Source organism: Aphis gossypii, unplaced genomic scaffold (genome assembly GCF_020184175.1).
Source record: "Aphis gossypii isolate Hap1 unplaced genomic scaffold, ASM2018417v2 Contig00381, whole genome shotgun sequence".
In the NCBI taxonomy this organism is placed as follows: Eukaryota; Metazoa; Arthropoda; class Insecta; order Hemiptera; family Aphididae; genus Aphis; species Aphis gossypii.
In genome coordinates, this window is record NW_026083086.1 from 54,317 (window position 1) to 77,699 (window position 23,383).

At 28.6% G+C, this 23,383-nt stretch overlaps 1 protein-coding gene across 1 annotated transcript; it reads right to left on the reverse strand.

Moving 5' to 3' along the window:
* Nucleotides 1–1,841: 1,841 nt before the first annotated feature.
* On the reverse strand, nucleotides 1,842–2,951 carry LOC126553959 (uncharacterized). Its single transcript, XM_050209074.1, has one exon. It carries the CDS (start codon nucleotides 2,949–2,951, stop codon nucleotides 1,842–1,844), a length of 1,110 nt encoding a protein of 369 aa, XP_050065031.1.
* Between the last annotated feature and the right edge of the window lie 20,432 nt (nucleotides 2,952–23,383).

A 23,383-nucleotide genomic window follows, 5' to 3' on the forward strand; every position in this document is an offset into this window, starting at 1 on the left:
ATTATGAACTTGTTTCCTAATAAGATTAGATAAGTGTACAGCATTTTTTTCAATTTTTAATTGTTCAACAATCGTATCAATTATATTAAGCAATGTGTTAGAGCATATTCTATCAATTTCAGTTCGTTCTTCTTCATAAATATTTCTAGATACAGAGCATGGTATTGAAAGTATATTATGATCCTGAATGAGTATTTTATGATTTATTGCAGGTACATCAGTATTCAAACGTTTTTGTGGGAAAAGTTCTGAAATTGTTTTCCCTTTCTTATATAAATTTTCACCAACTTTTGAGGGCTTTCCCCAAACCTGAGGCTCGTTTGTTTTGGAGGTCCCCTCTTCATTATTAATATAAATCATTACAGCTGCTATATGCTTACAGCAAGATCCAGCCCCAGCTGCACATTGACAATAAGCATTTTTAACATTTCTTAAACCATCTAACTATTAAAATATTAAACAAAATAATAAAATCTACTACTAATAAAAAATTCTACCAAAAAAATCTTATTTAATTACCTCAAGTTTCACTTTATAAGGCTCTAAAGTAACACTTGTTTGTCTAACAACTGAACCAGTTACTACACTTAACCCATCAATAAGCTTCAGTTCCTGAACTCCAAACACATGATTACTGTCATATAACATTTTACCCTTATTATTTTTATATGAAAAGTGTGGTTTAATATTTTGAAACCCATACTTTATTATTAAATTTGCCATTGTTGTAAAATAAATGTGTACACTACAATTATTATAAAAAAAAACTCGTTGCTAAAGGTAATAGCTAAGCTAATAAAAGTACGTTTTAATATAGATAATCATAATATATTAATCAAATTTGAAATGTCAACAACCTCCTTAATCAATGTGACATCAAATTATTATATTTATAAAAATACAATGATTAATTAATTATTATTGTATTTATAGTTGTATAATTTGTATTACGGCCTAATAGAATGTATACAAATAATAACAACATCGTCCCGGAATTAGTATTCATAATGTCCACCAGAGCGCGATGTTTCCCGACGTATGCACAGTCTCTATAATGGAAAAAATGTTTAAAAACATGAAAGTAATTCATAAGTTTAACGGATCTGATGTAACTAAAAAAGTAAATTTTATTAATGGGTGGTTGATTAGTATATCTGGTTTAAAAATGTTGTGGAATTCCTTAAACCCTGAACAAAATGAAGAATATACCCTTCGTACTGGTAGAATTAATCAAGATTGTTTAGAAAATTTATTTGGGACATTTCGTCAACAACATGGTAACAATTATAACCCCACCCCTATCCAGTTTATTTGGGCCTTTAAAAAAATATTTTGTCTCGAATATTTCAAGCATTCACCAAGTGCGAATCGCATCGAAGATATAGATAAAGTTCTTTGTCAAGTAAAAGAATTAAAAAATTTATCACCGTCATTTCTAGAAATTTTAAATCCTAAACAAACAAATAATCCTTTTAAATTTACTCCTATCACTATTGGTACAGTTGATTACCAAAAATTAAATATCCCTGAAACCAATTCTCTTACTTATATATGCGGCTATTTAATGAGAAAATGTTTAGACAAACATGTTTGTCAAGATTTTATAAATTATGCTATTTTTCAACAAAAGCTAGAACCATCTTTTTTTTTTTAACCTTAAGATAATAATAAAAACAAAAAAATAATTTAAAAAAAATGTATTTTTATTTTACAAACTATTTACAATTTTCTAACATCGCCATTAAATGGATTATAAGTTATAATTTGGTCATGCAAGATGAGGCAATAAGCTGCAGTCTTTTCTGGAATGGTGGTATCGGTTTTAAATTCCACTCGAACGTCTACGGTCGAGGATTTAACGTTGTCATTCTGACGCAAAAGATCGACAACGACGATTGGTACACGATTTTGAAAATATGTTTTGACAATAATGGCTCGCTGAAGTCTCTTTCATAGTATAATTTTTGAAAATCTGTGCACGCTTTGTACAATATGGAAGTTTGTTTGTTTTGAAAGTCTGCTCGAAAATCTACATATGGATATACTTCAGAATTTAAGTATACCTTAAGGTTTTTCAATCGACAGGGGTCGAATTGGCCGACATCGAGTGTTGTATTATTTTTTCGATTTGTTTGAAATCCAATCAATACAAATCTGGGCTTTTCAAGTAAATTGCTAGACTTTATCGTCCACGAATGTGAAGTAATTTTAGGGAGTACGAGATATTCGCAGAGATACCATGTTCTGAACGCACATGATAATGTCATACAAGAATCCAATATTTTTAACAGCTTTAATTTTTCTTTATCACTAACTTTTATGAAAGGCATCTTCCATATTATCTTGGTAAGTTCAATTGTAATTTTTTTATTTTTCTCAACGTTATTATCTCCGGAACCCACAACATGAATAGCGTCAAAATCGGTAGACGAGCGATTGATAACCAATTGTTGATTACAATTAAGTAATACTTTTTTGTAATCTTCAAAAAATCCAAATAAATGTTTTAGCGGAACGCAGCCGGTAAATACATTGTTGGTAATGAAATTTTTATTGTTATCGTCAGTAATCGGTCTCCAAGCCGCATTCTCCAAAGTGTGTAAATCGTTTGGAGTATACGAACAGTATCCTTTCAAACATGACGAAATTCCTGATGATTTTATTTTCTGCACAACTATTCTGTTTATCTCGTACCGCATTTCAGAGAATAAAAATGCCAATCCGTTATTCGAAAAACAAACGTCTCCAACGACATCTGCAGGTTTATTCATTTTTCCTTCGATGTAAAGATAACTCTCACATGGTAATGTGTAGTTATCCATATTCAGAACATTTATCCTAATATCATCGTTATTAGAAAAAGATATGTTCGAATATGGAGTAAACGACTGATAATTAATTTGTGTTATTTTACACTCGTCGGCTACAACGTCTAAATATGTGTCATCCATTATTGCAAGGAACGGAGAAAATTTAAATTATTTTTCGTGAGTTTGATTTCAGTTTTTTTCGGCTTAGATGTTGACTTTTTAACTGCTGGCACTTCACTAACTGGTTTTTTGATTTTAGCTCTATTTATATTTATGTTAAATTTGAGAGCCATCTCCACGCGTTATTTGCAAACGAATCGTAATCGGTTCACCACGTAAATTTATTAAACAGTCGTTTTGATCTTTTAATACGATATTTACTTTACTTATAGAAGTGGTGTTGAGACCATAGAAAACTGGATGTCTATAGTCCGTTTAAAATAAGAAACGTAGATGGCGGCGACCAGTTTTCGACGGCGGCGGACAGATGTTTCCCCCACCGTGTGTCTATTTTACCGACGGCGACCGTTGTCGTTCGTTGTAGTCTGTACAATTATGTCAAATTCGGAATTCGGTGTCATTGTGTTCCGACTGTTCTTAGCGTAACGTGTGTTCACAATTTAATTTCTGCAGACATTTTTTTTCATCATGAACGATTTGGGTTATATTTCTGATCCAGATGAATTGTCTACTATTTCTCCAAAACGAAAAAATCCAAAAAGAAAAGTAAATCAAACATTTTTCATATTTTATATTCTTCGTCGATGTATATTACATAAATAATAATAATTGTATTATGTGTTATTTTACTTATTAAATAATTATTTTACACTAGTTGTTCATATAGGTTAATAATTTTTTTTTACAGTATATATACAGCCGTCAAAAAATAATGGTCATAAATTTGTGCAAAGATATTTTGATGAAATCGCCGGACATCAAGTACGAAGATCTTGTTTCTAATTTGTCAAAGGCCTTGGGTTTAGGTCGTGAAACAATTAGTAAGACTATCACTGAGTACAGACGTACAAATACGGTTTCATCTCCCAACAAAAAGCGTGTTAAGTCGTCTCTTTTCGACAAAATTGATGATCTGGATCGCAATGGATTACGGCAAAAAATTCATTCATTTTGGTTGCGTCGTGAATTACCTACGATCGACAAAATATTAATTGCAGTAAATGAAGGTCCATCGCTTCCTAATTTCAAACGATCTACTTTGTAAAGTACCATCAATAAATTGGATTTCGTATTCGAAAAAAGAAAAATGTGCAGTGTGCTAACGGAGAGGGAAGATTTGATTGTTTGGCGTCACAACTATTGGTACAATATTCGTAAGTATCGTCAGGAAGGTCGACAAATTTATTATTTGGACGAGACGTGGTTGAATGCTGGCGATTGTGTGGACCGCGTGTGGAAGGACAATACTGTTCTTTCCAAACACGATGCGTTCAACAAAGGACTAACGACCGGGTCGCGTATTACCAAACCGACTAGAGCCCCAGCGCCGTATATAAATACGCTGTTTTCATTGGTTTATTTGAAAAACCCGCGCAAATATGTTTTTCTTTTATCAAATATAATATTATTGATAACGTTAATATAAAAATATTAACTCGCAAAAATGAATAAACAGCAGTACAGCACTAATTAGTAATTTCTTAAAATTCCAAAAGAAAGGGGGTCAACTTTGAAAGACACTTTATAATTTATTATACAATCTTTTAGTTTCTGAATGTCTGCCATGAGCATGATTCAATATTCTCAAAGAGAAATACTCTTTGCCTACTGTCACAGTAAAATCAACTTACAAGTCAAATTATTAGATTATAGATTATGTTGTTATTCAATGTTTTCAACATTTTTATTAGGTATCAAATTAATATATTAAAAAAAAAAAAAAAAAAATGAAATTTATTATTGTTTTATGTATTGTAAATAGTTGGTATGGGTATTAATATTACTAACCAATAGGTAATTAGTAACTATAATATTTTTATAGTAAAATGTACCTAAGTAATATGTATTTGTTGTTATTACACATATAGGTACAAATAAAAAAAAAAAAAACCTTAATCAGAATTTCAATTGTAATCAATAACAAGAACAGTTTTTTTTAAACTTAATTTGATTTATACAGTTATTAATTAACGTTAGGTAATTAACAATTACAATTATTAAATATTGGAAAAAATGCATTTAATGATTTTTCCATGACTTTTAACGTTCAACTGGTTTTTAGCCATATTGCAGCTAAGTTTATGACTAGTACCTCTGTACCTACACATTATAACTAAAGTCTTAACATAATTAATTATCATCTAATTTATTATATGATTATATCATATTGAATAAGCATGAATATTATTTTTATTAGTTTTTAAGTTGAATAGGTATACATAAATATTATACAAAATTGATAATATTAACATACTTAAATTGATAAGGTTAATATTATATACCTAAGTTAAAAGTTTGAACTTTTCAATTAAAACTGTTTCAACGTTTTACTAGAAAAATGAATTTTGACACATTAAATGAGTATCTATGTCAACTTAAAGACAATTTTGTGTGCGTTATCGATGAAAAGAAAAGTGATGTAGAATCTAATGTATATATTGTTAGGGCAAATAATATTGAGAATAATGAATCTGCCAAAAAGTTTATACATTTGTTCACAACAGTAACAAATACATCATATATATTTAATTTTGAATTGCAAAATCCAACCAAGTAATATATTATTTAAATCCAAATTAAATAAGTTGTAAGATATATTTAAAAACAATAATTTTATATTGTGTAGGGTAATTTTCCACAAGTATTTTATCTGTCACCATACTTCAAAAAAAAAAAGTACTAACCAAATTACTGAACGTAACACTGGTTGCTTATCTTCAATTGATATTTTATTAAAAAAAAATAACAAAAATACTAGGAAGAATGATGATTATTTAAAGTGTTCACCTCCACTAAATGCTTCAATCAAAATTGTATGGACTCATAATCATGCCGTTGACTCATGTGATGCTTTAAAATTTTTAAGAACAAAAAGTGAAGTAAGAATTCTTTATAATTTATAAATGTCTTTTACTCAAGACAGAAGTTGTTTATTTTTATCTTATTGTATATTGTTTAAGAATGTTGGCTAAAATCAAATGTTTGATATTGGTTCTCATACTAATTACAGAATATGAAAAAGTATAATCTCCAAACATATTATTATATTTTCATATTTATTAATTACAACTATTTTCACTTTTGTATAATTATTGACTGTTCTGCTAAATAGTTAAGATACTAGAAGCTAATATATAAAGAAAAAAAAGAAAAAAAAAATTACTACTCATTTAAAATATTAAAATATTAGACAAAATGTATTTAATGATTTTTCCCATGACTTTTAGCATTCAACTGGTTTTTAGCCATATTGTAGCTAAGTTTATGAGGTCTTTTTTGGTTTGTATTTAAGCTCTGATTATTTGGTCTTTTACCAGAATTTATTCTTCTAGAGCCTCTAGTAATACCTTCCTTTCGCCGACTTATAGATGTAGGTTGCACTTTGATTTGACCTCTTCTTTTGTTGATGTTGGATGATTTAATACTCAATGAATACATAAAACTAGCAAATTGAGAAGAATTTGTAATTTTTTTTAATCTGTAACCTAATTTGTTCAGTATTGGTTCTGGTAGTGTAGGAATCATATCTTGTAATATTGACCATTCGGATTGAACAACTGCAACATTGGAATTTAAAATATCATCGGTATCTCTAATTTGAGTATAAGTGTCTATATTCTGAGATACACTTGATATTTCGTTTGAGGTTGTTGTTTCCTTTGTTATACATTCGTTATTTTCACAATTTTCTGAATTATTCACTGTTTGGTTTAATGTTTCACTGACAATTTCTGAACTGCTAGGTAAACTTTCCTTTAAACCCAAAAAAAAAGTTGGCTTAGGGCATTTGTCAATTCCTAAAGCTAATACAGCAAGTTCATGCGTGCCGTTCTTGCAATGTGATAGCAGGTGAATTTGGGAGTTGTGCTTTAATGTGTTTATGGATCCAAGCTTGGTGTTTGCAAAATGATCCTGCATGTCCCATTTTGCAAGTACAAGCACCATTTTCAGTATTGATAAAGTATGTCACATTTTAGTAGTCATACTTGGGATGGCATATGTTGTTTCATTTATTTGTTTTAAGTCAGATATGTTAAAATTAATCATTTTTTAACATAACTTATCATACAACCTTTTAGTTTGTGAATGTCTGCCATGAGCATGATTTAATATTCTTAAAGTGAAATACTCTTCACCTACTGACACAATAAAATCAACTAATGCCACAACATTGTATGCTTTGGTTCTATTCAACAAAATGTCTTTCATTATTCGAATGGATGCTTCTGCATAATTATTGTGTCATGATTGCGATATAAAATTCTAGATCGATAAAATCGTACCCACTGTTCTTGCCTTTTACAATTTCTCTCAAATCGTTTTATAAAATTTGTTGGTGCTTCATTTTTAATTCGAGATTCAATGTTTTTGAACTCTTCTTCAGACATAGAATACATAGCCTATAACACAATTTTCATTAAATTCAGTTATTATAATTATTGTTTATTAATTTTATTTTAAATATAACATACCGACTGAAATAATTTCATTAATGGCAGTCTATCATTAAGATTTATTCCATTTTTGATAAATGTTTGATATTGGTTCTCATACTAATTACAGAATATGAAAAAGTATAATCTCCAAACATATTATTATATTTTCATATTTATTAATTACAACTATTTTCACTTTTGTATAATTATTGACTGTTCTGCTAAATAGTTAAGATACTAGAAGCTAATATATAAAGAAAAAAAAATACCTACTACTCAAAAATTAACGTAGGTATTTTAAATGGGTGACTGTTTCAGTTAATTAGTTAATTAATCCGGGTTAAAAATGGCAGTAAATAATTGTACATACTAATTTGTACTTATATATTATTATTATATATTATTAGGTATATTTTTCTTTTATAATATATGTAATATATTTATTTTAATTTTGATATAAGTATTGCATATTTTTATTTTAAATATAACTACTTAAGTCCACTTGTTAATATAGAATCATATTTTATTCTGATATTTGACAGATTATATTAATACAGTGTTCACCTAAGTATTCGGTTTACTAGATATTCAGAAATATCTTTATATTAAAATAATATGATTAAATCACTAGGTATTAGAGACTAGAGTTTTGATAAGTATAGTTGTATATAATATAAATATAATTATTCTAATTATTTATAATATCTCATTTTAAATTGTTTGAGGTGATTTAAGTCAATTGCTCGTTTTAATCTATGCATTAGGACATTAAGTATTTAAATTAGGTACATTTCAAAACTCAATTTAAATAATTTATATTGAATGTATAAAAATTAGAATAGCTGAGCATTACAATGTAATAGTAATTTAGGACATTTTTAGATATTATATAGTTTTTTCAATTTTTAATAATTAATTGTTATTAAATATTGTGTGCATTTCAATTTTTTGGTATGACAGTAATTAAATATTACAGACTAATAATGTATTTTTGGAATACTTTGAAAATGGTTTATCTCCAAGCGAAGCCAAGCATTTACATGAAAATAAACTATTAGTGCAAGAAAATTCATGTACTTTGCTAGCTAATGCTAATATAAATCCCACAATGCGACATGTGTATTACCTACATGATGAGTGGAGAAAAGACAATTTTGGCCCAGTACATGAACCTCTTCCAAAGTTGCTAGAAAAAATTGTAGTTTACAATGAAAAAGGCAAGTACATAAAACAAGAACACACGAAAAAAATTTGAATGTTAAATACTAAAAGCTATTCACATATTTTCAATTATTTTGGCAGTTTTTACTCAAGTCATTTTTTAAGTTTAAATTCAACTTTTTTTTTAACAGGAGTTCAAATAATGATAAAAACAAATAATCCTTGGGCAGCCATTGTTGTAACTCCCATTATGAAAAGAGCCCAGGATATGAAATGCTGATGGGAAATAATTTTTATTGATTCAAGTAGTAGTGTGGATTCCACTAATACCACTATTACTAATATATTAAGTCCATCAAAAGCTGGAGCAATTCCATTAGCTATTATGATACATGAAGGACAAACTGAAGAGAGTTACATTGGAGCATTATCACTTCTTCAAAAGAATTTTCATAATTGTTTTGGTGGAATAGAGGTTAAAATACATAATACTTTATTAATTGTTAAGGTTACTGTTCTAGTAGAGAATTACAATTACTATTTAAATATGCTTATATTTAATATTTAAAGGAAATTGATGCTAATAGCCATGATTTAATTGTAGAGTCCTTTGGTTTTTATGACGGATGATTCTGCAGCTGAAAAAAATGCTTTAAGTAAATTGTGGCCAAAGGCAAAGCAATTTCTTTGCCATTTTCATATGTGTCAAGCTGAGTGGCGATGGCTACACGATTCTAAAAATGGAATAAATCTTAATGATAGACTGCCATTAATGAAATTATTTCAGTCGGTATGTTATATTTAAAATAAAATTAATAAACAATAATTATAATAACTGAATTTAATGAAAATTGTGTTATAGGCTATGTATTCTATGTCTGAAGAAGAGTTCAAAAACATTGAATCTCGAATTAAAAATGAAGCACCAACAAATTTTATAAAACGATTTGAGAGAAATTGTAAAAGGCAAGAACAGTGGGTACGATTTTATCGATCTAGAATTTTATATCGCAATCATGACACAAATAATTATGCAGAAGCATCCATTCGAATAATGAAAGACATTTTGTTGAATAGAACCAAAGCATACAATGTTGTGGCATTAGTTGATTTTATTGTGTCAGTAGGTGAAGAGTATTTCACTTTAAGAATATTAAATCATGCTCATGGCAGACATTCACAAACTAAAAGGTTGTATGATAAGTTATGTTAAAAAATGATTAATTTTAACATATCTGACTTAAAACAAATAAATGAAACAACATATGCCATCCCAAGTATGACTACTAAAAATGTGACATACTTTATCAATACTGAAAATGGTGCTTGTACTTGCAAAATGGGACATGCAGGATCATTTTGCAAACACCAAGCTTGGATCCATAAACACATTAAAGCACAACTCCCAAATTCACCTGCTATCACATTGCAAGAACGGCATGAACTTGCTGTATTAGCTTTAGGAATTGACAAATGCCCTAAGCCAACTTTTTTTTTGGGTTTAAAGGAAAGTTTACCTAGCAGTTCAGAAATTGTCAGTGAAACATTAAACCAAACAGTGAATAATTCAGAAAATTGTGAAAATAACGAATGTATAACAAAGGAAACAACAACCTCAAACGAAATATCAAGTGTATCTCAGAATATAGACACTTATACTCAAATTAGAGATACCGATGATATTTTAAATTCCAATGTTGCAGTTGTTCAATCCGAATGGTCAATATTACAAGATATGATTCCTACACTACCAGAACCAATACTGAACAAATTAGGTTACAGATTAAAAAAAATTACAAATTCTTCTCAATTTGCTAGTTTTATGTATTCATTGAGTATTAAATCATCCAACATCAACAAAAGAAGAGGTCAAATCAAAGTGCAACCTACATCTATAAGTCGGCGAAAGGAAGGTATTACTAGAGGCTCTAGAAGAATAAATTCTGGTAAAAGACCAAATAATCAGAGCTTAAATACAAACCAAAAAAGACCTCATAAACTTAGCTACAATATGGCTAAAAACCAGTTGAATGCTAAAAGTCATGGGAAAAATCATTAAATACATTTTGTCTAATATTTTAATATTTTAAATGAGTAGTAATTTTTTTTTTTTTTTTTCTTTATATATTAGCTTCTAGTATCTTAACTATTTAGCAGAACAGTCAATAATTATACAAAAGTGAAAATAGTTGTAATTAATAAATATGAAAATATAATAATATGTTTGGAGATTATACTTTTTCATATTCTGTAATTAGTATGAGAACCAATATCAAACATTTGATTTTAGCCAACATTCTTAAACAATATACAATAAGATAAAAATAAACAACTTCTGTCTTGAGTAAAAGACATTTATAAATTATAAAGAATTCTTACTTCACTTTTTGTTCTTAAAAATTTTAAAGCATCACATGAGTCAACGGCATGATTATGAGTCCATACAATTTTGATTGAAGCATTTAGTGGAGGTGAACACTTTAAATAATCATCATTCTTCCTAGTATTTTTGTTATTTTTTTTTAATAAAATATCAATTGAAGATAAGCAACCAGTGTTACGTTCAGTAATTTGGTTAGTACTTTTTTTTTTTGAAGTATGGTGACAGATAAAATACTTGTGGAAAATTACCCTACACAATATAAAATTATTGTTTTTAAATATATCTTACAACTTATTTAATTTGGATTTAAATAATATATTACTTGGTTGGATTTTGCAATTCAAAATTAAATATATATGATGTATTTGTTACTGTTGTGAACAAATGTATAAACTTTTTGGCAGATTCATTATTCTCAATATTATTTGCCCTAACAATATATACATTAGATTCTACATCACTTTTCTTTTCATCGATAACGCACACAAAATTGTCTTTAAGTTGACATAGATACTCATTTAATGTGTCAAAATTCATTTTTCTAGTAAAACGTTGAAACAGTTTTAATTGAAAAGTTCAAACTTTTAACTTAGGTATATAATATTAACCTTATCAATTTAAGTATGTTAATATTATCAATTTGTATAATATTTATGTATACCTATTCAACTTAAAAACTAATAAAAATAATATTCATGCTTATTCAATATGATATAATCATATAATAAATTAGATGATAATTAATTATGTTAAGACTTTAGTTATAATGTGTAGGTACAGAGGTACTAGTCATAAACTTAGCTGCAATATGGCTAAAAACCAGTTGAACGTTAAAAGTCATTGGAAAAATCATTAAATGCATTTTTTCCAATATTTAATAATTGTAATTGTTAATTACCTAACGTTAATTAATAACTGTATAAATCAAATTAAGTTTAAAAAAAACTGTTCTTGTTATTGATTACAATTGAAATTCTGATTAAGGTTTTTTTTTTTTTATTTTGTTACCTATATGTGTAATAACAACAAATACATATTACTTAGGTACATTTTACTATAAAAATATTATAGTTACTAATTACCTATTGGTTAGTAATATTAATACCCATACCAACTATTTACAATACATAAAACAATTAATAAATTTCATTTTTTTTTTTTTTTTTTAATATATTAATTTGATACCTAATAAAAATGTTGAAAACATTGAATAACAACATAATCTATAATCTAATAATTTGACTTGTAAGTTGATTTTACTGTGACAGTAGGCAAAGAGTATTTCTCTTTGAGAATATTGAATCATGCTCATGGCAGACATTCAGAAACTAAAAGATTGTATAATAAATTATAAAGTGTCTTTCAAAGTTGACCCCCTTTCTTTTGGGAATTTTAAGAAATTACTAATTAGTGCTGTACTGCTGTTTATTCATTTTTGCGAGTTAATATTTTTATATTAACGTTATCAATAATATTATATTTGATAAAAGAAAAACATATTTGCGCGGGTTTTTCAAATAAACCAATGAAAACAGCGTATTTATATACGGCGCTGGGGCTCTAGTCGGTTTGGTAATACGCGACCGGGTCGACCAACCCAACTGGCAAGGGCAAGCGGTTCATAATACTCCATATTTATTCGGACAAAGGTTTTTTTGCCAGGTGGATTATTATGCTTTGAATCAAAAAAAAATAGTGCTGATTATCACGATGAGATGAATGGTGATAATTTCAAGGAATGGTTTGAGGCTATTCTACCTCGACCTGAACCTAATGCCATTATTGTAATGGACAACGCACCATATCATTCCGTCAAACTGGAAAAATATCCAAGTACGCGTTGGAATAAAGCCCAATTATCGTAGTGGCTTCAATCAAAAGGTGTTATTCTTGACAGACCATTTTTGAAGCATGAACTGATGGCCAAAGTACGCGAAATACCACGTAATAAATCCTACGTAATCGATAAAATTGCAGAAGACGCAGGTCACACCGTACTCCGATTACCACCCTATCATTGCGAATTTAATCCAATTGAATTGGCATGGGTTATGGTAAAAGGTCGCGCGAAACGTGAAAACACAACGTTTAAGATCGACGAAGTTCGCCAACTTCTTCATACCGCAATTGAAAGGGTGACATCATAAAATTGGCAAAATTTCATCAAACATGTTATCGAAGAAGAAGAGAAAATTTGGAAAGTCGACGATATCATGGACGAATTGATTGATCAAATGGAACCTTGTGTTTTAACAATAACGGGAGACACTGATTCTGATTATGATTAATTTATTTTTTATGTTTTTATATTTTTTTTTTTATGACTGACTATTTTTTTTAATTTCTGTTTATATTTTTATGTCTTGTAATAAATAATTATAATGTTTAAATTTGTTTGTATATTTTACGTTTTTACGTAATATACCTGGTAATAACTCGAAAAAAAATGGTTTCATAATAATAATAAAAAGGTTGTATGCTGCGCTGACGTACGGTAAATACGGCCCAACGCAGCGCCGCCGTGCCGGGTCCGCACCGAATGTGACAAAATAGGAAACAATGCATTTCAAGTTATTTGTTCGCGTCACTGGTCAACAATAGAATGAGGAGACGCTATCGCTGGCGACAGTGTCAAAGCTCGACATTCGTAGTGAGGCCACGCCCATGCGCAGTAGTCAGCCGCCGTCTACGTTTCTTATTTTAAATGGACTATAGGTACTTCCACGATTTTATATCCTGTTGCTACAGTCGGATAAAGTTCGTGTATGATCTGGCTCGGCGCTCCGTCACCAAATGAACCAGTTATTAAGGTGCACTCTACTTTTATACTGTTGATTTTAATTATTTTTACTGTATTCTCAGATTCGTGAGTCATACCAGTAGTGTATAAAACATTTCTAAAACCTAATAATGATGCTATGCTATTTTCAACTGAGAAGTCTACTTCGTGACTACACGATAGCATACATTTCAATGTGTTAGTGTTTGTTTTTAATTCAAACCAATTGATATAGTTGGGCATCATTTTTTGTATAACAGACTCTAAATTATCCAACTCGTGCGCATCCGTAGGTATAATAACATATTCGTTTTGACCGATCATATTACGGAAACCTATAGTATTACAACTAGGTTCAATGTTAGGTATTGAATTATTTGTTTGTAAACTCAAAAGGCAAATTTGTGCTGTGTTTGTTAATTCCAACGGTGAGAAATGTCACACGTCAATTCGCTCGAGTTTCCGTTTAAAGTTATGGTGTACATGATAAAAATTTTAAACACAGATGTCCGCAGTTTGTAGTATTAAATCTTTGTTCTCTGTTGTAATTGAAATTAATGTTACATCCGTGAAAATATTTTTGTACTTCTAATGGCGGTGGTAAATTTCCAAAACTGTCGTAGTATTTCACTTGTTTTCCGATTTTTTTATACGCTACCCAGTGCGTGCCTGTACCTTTTTCCGAGTCCAAGTTAATAATTGCTGATTCTAATCGTTTAGGACGAGCAAATAACTTGTCTCTAGTAAACACTCCGATAAAATGAGGTATTTTCATCAAACGAGCGGTTTTTATAAGTTCATAATCGTACAGCGCTCTTCTGGGTAACGTATATATTAGTTTTTTTTCGTTTTTTTCGTTTTTACTGGTGGTGTAATACCTGAACCGATTTTGTACGAGTTGCCTTTATACGGGGCGAGATATAAGCCATTTCCCAAATGCGCTGGTGTGTTTCTTTTAAATTCATTAACCACTTTAATGACGTTAGCTACACCACCACTTAACGCTCCCAAAGCTGATAAGCCAGCGAAAATCGGAATAAGTGGTAAAACTTCGCCTTTTTTAGGCATCGTTATTATTCTCGGAACTTTGGTCTTTTTAATTTTAAAGACCTTTCTTGCAACGGCCACACATTTTTTAGTCAATTTCATCAAATTTTTTTCACCGATGTTTTTCTTCATAACGTTTTTAGTTGCTTTGATCACCGCTTTATAACCGCACCCAGAGCCGATTTTACGTTTAGCCTTCATGGTGGTAGTCACACCCCAAGCTACTGCTTTTTCTTTTAAACTGGAATCTTTTGCGTTGAACCTATCCCAGGCTCGTTGTTCTAATATATAATCGGCTTTGTTACGGTCGTCGATAGAATTACTACGATCGTAACCGATATCGTGCTCTTTACATGCTGAGTCCAAAGGGTTGATTCCTTTATCTCCGCGAGCTAAACGAGTTTTTAAATTTGTACCAGGTCCACAATATTGGTATCCTACAAAGAAAAATATTTATAACTTTTTTTTTTTTTTTAATGTCGTACTAGTCTCTTCCAGGCACGTGAAGTTCAAACGGTAATTTGTTCATAAGCGTGTTGATGAGACCACTGCCTTTATTCTTGTTGTTTCTTCGAGCGAGTGACATTGTGTACTGATGACATTCTCATTGTAACAAAGATATTTATTTAAAAATGAAATTCATTGAACAGAGAATAATACTCGCAGTTGAAAACGTGGAACCACATACATCTTTTGATAGCTATAGGCATGGGACGCTTCTTCCTAATACTATACGTGCACTTGTCGTAAGTACTTGCGCCTGTGGAAAAACGAATTTAATCTTTGCTTTACTAACCAATGTAAACGGAATACGATTTCATAACGTTTACATATATTCTAAAACATTAGATCAACCGAAATATAAAATGTTGAATGATATTTTATCAGGCATTGATGGAATACAATTATTTACGTTTTACGAAAACGAATAAGTTATCGAACCCGAAGAAGCTTTACCAAACTCTGTATTTATTTTCGACGATATTATTTTAGAAAACCAGAAAATCGTAAGAAGTTACTTCTCGGGGTCACGTCATAATTTAATAGATGTCTGCTATTTGGCTCAGAGTTATTCAAAAGTACCTAAACAACATTTGCGTGATAACGCTAATTTTATCGTTTTATTTAAACAAGATGAAACCAACTTGAAGCATGTTTACATGGAGCATTGTTCTGGCGACATGTCGTATTCAGAGTTCAAAGAATTTTGCACATCGTGTTGGCGTAAAGGTAGATTTGAGTGTATCGTAATTAATAAAGAATGTGAACTCGACAATGGTAGATATCGTCATGGTTTCGACTTATTTGTAGTTATATAAACTAACGTTTTTATAAAAATAAGTCATTCGTGAACCTGTCTGCGAATGATGAAGTACTCGGAGAATTGATTAAAGCCAAAGAAAATATTAAACGCAAGTATACTGCATTAAAAAAACGGGAAAGCCGAAATTCATTCACTAGTATCAGAAACATTAAACCCGATTATCGAACCATTGAAAGAAATTAAACGAAATAAACCGTCAACTTCTCAAAGATCGGAACCCATTGTTAACGAAGTAAATAATAAAGATATAGAAAACAACACGGAAAATTACTCACAAAAATCTCAAGTTTTTGAAACCGACGACTTGTTAGATTCTTCCAATAGAGACAAAACATATGGACCTAAAATACAATTAAAAGTGCCATATATTTAGGTAAAAAAGAAATTAAAGTCGTTGACAATACGCTGACTATAGAAGATACTTCATACTCCCTAACACCGGGTCTTTACTGTTTGATATTTAACAAAATTCCAAAATCATATACTGAAAACGATTTGAAAATATATAAAGCTGTATTAATTAATACATCGGATCACCTAAAAGCAGACGGAACAAAAATAAAAAATAAAAAAGCGGGCAAGTGAGTACCGCTCTGCTGTACATTAGGTGCCGTATGGATCATTATTATATATTATAGGAGTGTTAAATTTGAATCCAATGATAGTTATCATTGTATACAAAAAACGATTCTGAACGAAGATGATTTGTCAGCCTAGGATATAATTTCTAGTGGTTGGTGAAAAAGGTGGTTTATGTTTTAATGGCCTGAATACAACAAAATTTAAGTTCTTTTATAATAATTGTAAGTTAAACTTATGAAAAACCTTGTATTAAATTTTCAACTCTTAGCTACTTATACAAAAATTTTTATGAAATATACCTACAAAATAATTTGCAAATATTCATGGTTTTGACGAATTTTTGTCAATATTTGAACTTCAAATGCTAATAAAAAAAAATTGTGCCCATGTATTCTTCTAATTTTTTAATCACTATAATAATAACTTATGAGGAACTTTGTATTAAATTTTCAAGTATTTTGATAGGGCCAAAAAAATTTTATCGACACTTCAAAAATATTTTTCAGAAAAATTGAAAATTTCAGTTGTCTATAAATAGCTCAAAAAAAGTCAAAATATTTTGAAATTTAAATCACGTAAAGAAAACGCGAATCTTAATAACTGGTAAAATTTTCAAGTATCTACGACTTATACTTTTTGAATAATAACAAATATCAAAAATCGTTTGAGGTTAAACTGTTATTTAACGCGGTTTTGTAAAAATTTAAATTTCAAACACTCATAAAAATTTGTTGTCTCAATCCGGTAGAGTTTTTTTTACAGATATTTGAAGAAAAATGTATGGAGAACCTTGTACCAAATTTTCAAAACTTAGTTATAAAAGAAAAAATTTTATGATTTTTCAACTTCAAAATTACTTGCAAATTTTCGCGTTTTCGACAGATTTCGTAAAAATTTGAACTAAAAACGCTTATAAAAAAAAATTGTGACTAACGATTTTTAATTTTTTTAGCTACATTAAAAACAACTCATAAGGAACCTTGTATTAAATTTTCAAAACTTTTTGGTCATCCAAAAATTTTTTATCGACACTTTAAAAAAAAACTCTCAAAAAAATCGAAAATTTCAGTGGTCTATAAATAACTCAAAAAAAGTCAAAATTTTTTGAAAATTTAACTATATACGGATACCACTGACATTAACATTTGGTGAAAATTTCAAGTATTTTCAGTGATTAGTTTTTGAATTACAACCAAAAAAAAAATCGATTTGGTCGAAAACTGGTTTTGCGTAAAAATTGCCGTTTTTCCGTCATTTTTTTTTTGTTTTTCTCGATTTTTTTGAAAACTGTGGAAAATGTTAACTTTTTACCTCTATAATGCACCAAGGATATTCACTTTTACATCGGAAACCACCCCATTGTTTGAAATTGGAGTATTATTTCGACTAGTTATGCTGTACACAGACACAAAAAAAAAAACAAAAAAAAAAACACACATCATTGTAAAATCAATACATTCATCACTTCGTTCAGAATCTAAAACACACATCATTGTAAAATCAATACATTCACCACTTCGTTCAGAATCTAAAACAACTGGAAATTTAAAAACATAATCTGTCTTGACTCTTTAGAAATATCTAATCTATAAAAGTGCTGATTGAATCAAAACACACATATTTTTATACAAATACATTATTCACTTGTTTTAGAATTCAAAAAGTTTTCAGATTTTAAAATACTGGTGAAAGGTTACAAAACATAATTATTTACATACAATGCTTAAAATATTAATAGTTTTTAATTGTTAGTATAGAATGAACTAACCAGTTTTCAGAAGTCGCACACTTTCCATTTCTCTAAATGTTTCACTGGCTTTGCCATCATCTATATTCTTTAGAGCAATATTCTTAACAAGTCCAATCATTCGTCTTTTTTTCATTTTGTTGTGTGGTTTTTCATAGTTACCAATATATATACAGTCCATTAGTACTCTGTAAATTCGGAATAAAAATAGAACATAGGTACTATATTTTCTTAAATTATACAGTTATAATGTTATATATATATACATATATATATATATATTTTATTATTTTAAATTGCCTTTTAATAAACATAATTAAATACAGTAATAATTTATCAGATTTTAAATAATAAATTACCTGGAGTTGCTTGCTGGCTTTTGAGATATTATTCCTTCAAAATTTGAATCACATATTTTACATTTTCCAATTACTTTTATTTAAATACTGCCATTATCTAGTACAGAAGCTCTTCGAAACGAAATGCAACAAGGCAAACTAGTATGGATCCAAAAATGTTCTGCCATTATTGGTGTCCAGCAACCTTTAGGTAGAACGTAATAAGATCTGGCACTTCTTAAAGGCCTACTGGGGTCAGTTATATCGTATTTTACTTCTTCAGGTTGTATTTGCCTCCATTCCTCAATAGAAAAAGTGAATACAAATTTCAAAGTGGGTAAACTATCATCAATACTATCATCAGTGAAATCTAGGATTTAAAATTTAAATATAATAGTTTAAAATATATTTTATTGATCCCAAAAATTTACCTACATATATATTATATAGGTATAAATATTCTTAAATTTCAAGGCATACATTTTATGTATGAAGTTATGTTTTTCGTAATTAATCTAATATTGGAAAAATAAATTATATAATTGAAATTTATTATATAGAATAGGCGCCCGGAGGGGGGTTAGATTGGGCATTTTCCCCGCTGGCTTTTCCAAAATATTTTTTAAATTAAATATTTTTAGATAAATTACTATTCACTATATAACAAATTGAAAGTAGTTATATGAATAATAGGTTACCATTATAAAAAATAAGTCAAAAACCATAATAGTCCATAAAAATTATACAGATATTATATTGAGGTCTGCGTAAATATTATAGAGTAGAAACTATATTTTTAAATTTAAACCAGGGAAGGAAAACGTTTTTAAATATGAAATTATTCTGAATATTTAGTGGTACCTCTTAGCGTGAACACACTGTCTATGTTGCGAAAATGTTTAGAAATAAATAAAAAAATATGTGAATTAAATTTCTGCAGATAAAAATATTTTAAAATGTATTTTTTGTTTTAAAAATATAGGTATAGCTTTTTAAATTTTGAATTGGATCAAAACGTACTATTTGCATCAAATAGTAAACAAAACGTTATATTTGCATAAATTAAATTTTACAACGAATATAATTAAATATAATTTTAACTTAAGAAATTAAAATACTTGACTCAACTAAGTGTAATAATATTACACTATACTAATACTTATTCTGTTATTCAATTAAATTTCTTTAAATTAAGAAAATATATAACTTATAGAAAACCAGTGGTAGCATGTAAATAGACATCAATTTTATTCTCTTCGAGACACGGTAAATTTTATGCATACAAATAAATTTTAATAATTGTAAAAAACATTAAGAGGACGTCGCACCCGCATGTGTTGTCTCCGTCGCGCGTCGTACAAGTGCGTAGCATAACAAAATTTACGCTCAGCAGATCACGTTTATCTCCGTCAATTTAAAATTCAGAGTAAATTGACCTATTATAAAAATTAAAAGCAAGATTATTACCGAGGGCGTCTCATCGGTTTTTTTATTATATTCTAATTTTAAAGCGAGTTATGAGTATTTTAAAATTGTAAATTGTTGTTATCTAAAAATACTCACAACTCGCTTTAAAAATAAAAAAACGATGAGATGTCCTCGGTAATAATCTTGCTTTATTTTTTATAATAGGTCAATTTACTCTAAATTTTAATTGACGGAGATAAACGTGATCTGCAGAGCGTAAAATTTGCTATGCTACCCACTTGCACACGGAGACAACACATGCGGATGCAGTGTCGTCTTAAGCAACTGCCAACTAGCAATCTGCAAGAGTATGGTACATAAAAACAAAATATCAAAAATACAATCATCAATGATTCAATTTCATTGTTAAGACCTTATCGCTAAGTTTGGTGCGCTTAATAATAATGTTTTATAGTTGTTGTACAAGATTTTTTTTTTGTAATTTAGGTTGGCAAGTTAAACAAAAAATGTATAGGTACCATATATTAAAACTATATAATTTAATAAAATGTAAGAATAAAAACAAATTTTAAAATACAGTTGTTTTTGAAAATAGTATATTTTGCATCAATACATTTTCAGTCCTATACCTACCAATTAGTAATTACCATGTATATGGGAAATAGTACGTTTTGGAAAATTGATGTAATTAGCACGTTTTGATTTTGACAACATTTTTTACTTTTTATTACGGAATCTTTAGCAAATAGTACGTTTTGCACAGGGGCGGACCTAGCGGGGGTTGGAGGGTCAGCTGACCCATAGTTTTTTTTTTTATTTCATTATTATGTGACCCTTATTTTACAAATTTGAATGTCATAATACATTAATATTATATACAAATATTCAATATATAATTGTCAAATATTATTTTTTTGTTATACTGTAGGTACCTACTATATAGCCATAAAACCATAAAGGTAGTATTATAAATTTAAATATAATAATAATATAATATATTATAATATATTATTATAGTTACATGCTGCGGGCGCGCGAGCCGGCGGGTCCGGTGTTGCGAGTAATTTCAGTAAACATCCGAATAAGGTTTAAAAATAAATATGTCGAATTCCTAATTGTTTTATTATTTACTATTATATAAATAATATAGAAAGCTTTATATAGTAGCTTCAAAATATGAATGTAGAATACCATGCCATCTTTAATAATAAATTATTTTTAAATTTTAAAAATATCTAGTCACCACTTATAATTATATGCAAATTAAACACATCAATTACCTGAATCAGTTGACATTTTTGTCTCAACATCTAATTGATCTAAAGCTGATACGTCTTTTTGAGGTGAAACATCACTTATTCCCAACACAGTTTTTATCCCATGACGACCTTGTTGAGCAAAAATATGTATTGCATTTTTACTCAAACGTCCATCTAGATGCTTACTTATATCTTGCCATACAGAATCAGTAGCAGCTTTAATTTCTAAAATGAATTCATGTGGGTATGACTGTAGTATTATTACTTAATTTAAATAAAAGAAGTTATTAAAAAATATACAACGTAATTAAGTTTACCTACTTACTTTTTTTGCCATCATCATCAGTGTATATGACATTATCTTTAAAAAGTAAAATTGCTTCAATTACAATTGATGGTTCTACAGCTGGTTTTCTACCCATATTATTAAGTACTTGGATTTTGATAGATTCAAAAATTAAAAAAACTACAGGATGTCTAACATTAAAATTTACAATTTAAATGGTGGGTACTTACTAGGTACTTTAGTCTTTGAATCAAGAAACATGCGTCTATAATGAAATACTCTCATATAATGCTATATTCCATATACATTATACATATAACATATTTCAATACAATCTGTTTAAATAGGTATTTTAGAATAATGTTGAAAAACCACCACACAGTAACGTTATTTTTAATAACGATTATTAAATGTTGAAAACAAACACGCACCGCGATTAGTCTGTGAAATGAAAAACGGCCGGTGACCGTCATGTATCTATAGAGGCCTTAATGTTTAATACCTATATACACAGAGGAGTTGCTAATAATTTTGTTGTTTTGGTTCTTTTAATAGACTAAACATTATAAAATTAAGTAGTTATAACTATAAATAGACATTCACTTTAGTAATGTTCCTTTTAGTCATCCATGTAAACTTTTCGACAAATCTTTTTTATTAAATTTGTATATTAGATTCAGAATTTTTACGGCAATTAAATTTTTAAATAGAACTCTGCTACATGAAAAAAAAATTAAAGAATAGAAAATTAACTATTTTATCTCATTTATAGTATTCCATTTGTTTATTTTCATTTTTCTTATTTAACATTACATTTAACTATAATTATTAACTAAAATTAAAAAAAAATACTATGCCAATATTAAGTTTTTATGTGTCAGTAAAAAAATTATGCCTACCTAGATTTATTCCTAACAATTTGTTTTTATTATTAATATTAATATTTTTATATGTGTGTATGTGTAACTACTTTACTTAATACTGTAATAATTAGTCTCAAACTCTCAATTATATAATTAACCTGCTTGTTGTTTTTGTAACACTAATAAATTGAAATTGATGGAAATATTAAATTTTTTTTATTTATTGCTTATAATTTAGATATCCAAAACATTCAAAATATATAATTCAAAATTATGAGGTTGTTATTGAAAAAAACTATTGTCAAACAAAAATAAACAGTTAACTTATACAAACTTAAATACTTAAAAAATGAAGATAATTGAAATCATTGCCCTAGTGGTTTAAATTAGTAAAATTATATTCATACTTAGTACTTACTATTCCTTTCATCCATAAAGCCGATTTCCTCATGTGAATTTTTAGTTATTGAGGTTATTAGTCTAAAGTCTTACTAAAAGCTCTAATAAAGAAAAAAAGTGAATTATACAAGTAAAAGCCGCCAACTTTCCACAAAAGTATTGTATACTGAAATATTTATTGTATTGAAAATATTTTATATTATATTTTAAGTCAACACTGATGAGCCCTTTCAAAATGTCGGACCATATTTTTGGGCGGTGGTAAGAAGCTATGTATTTCCTTATCAGTTTCCATTCTGATTTAATCTATTCTGTGGCATGGCCTTGGTAATGACTTTATTATTATTATAAGATATTATCA

Coding starts and splice junctions, on each gene's coding strand:
- LOC126553959 (XM_050209074.1), bottom strand. CDS start 2,951: ATGGATGACACATATTTAGACGTTGTAGCCGACGAGTGTAAAATAACA.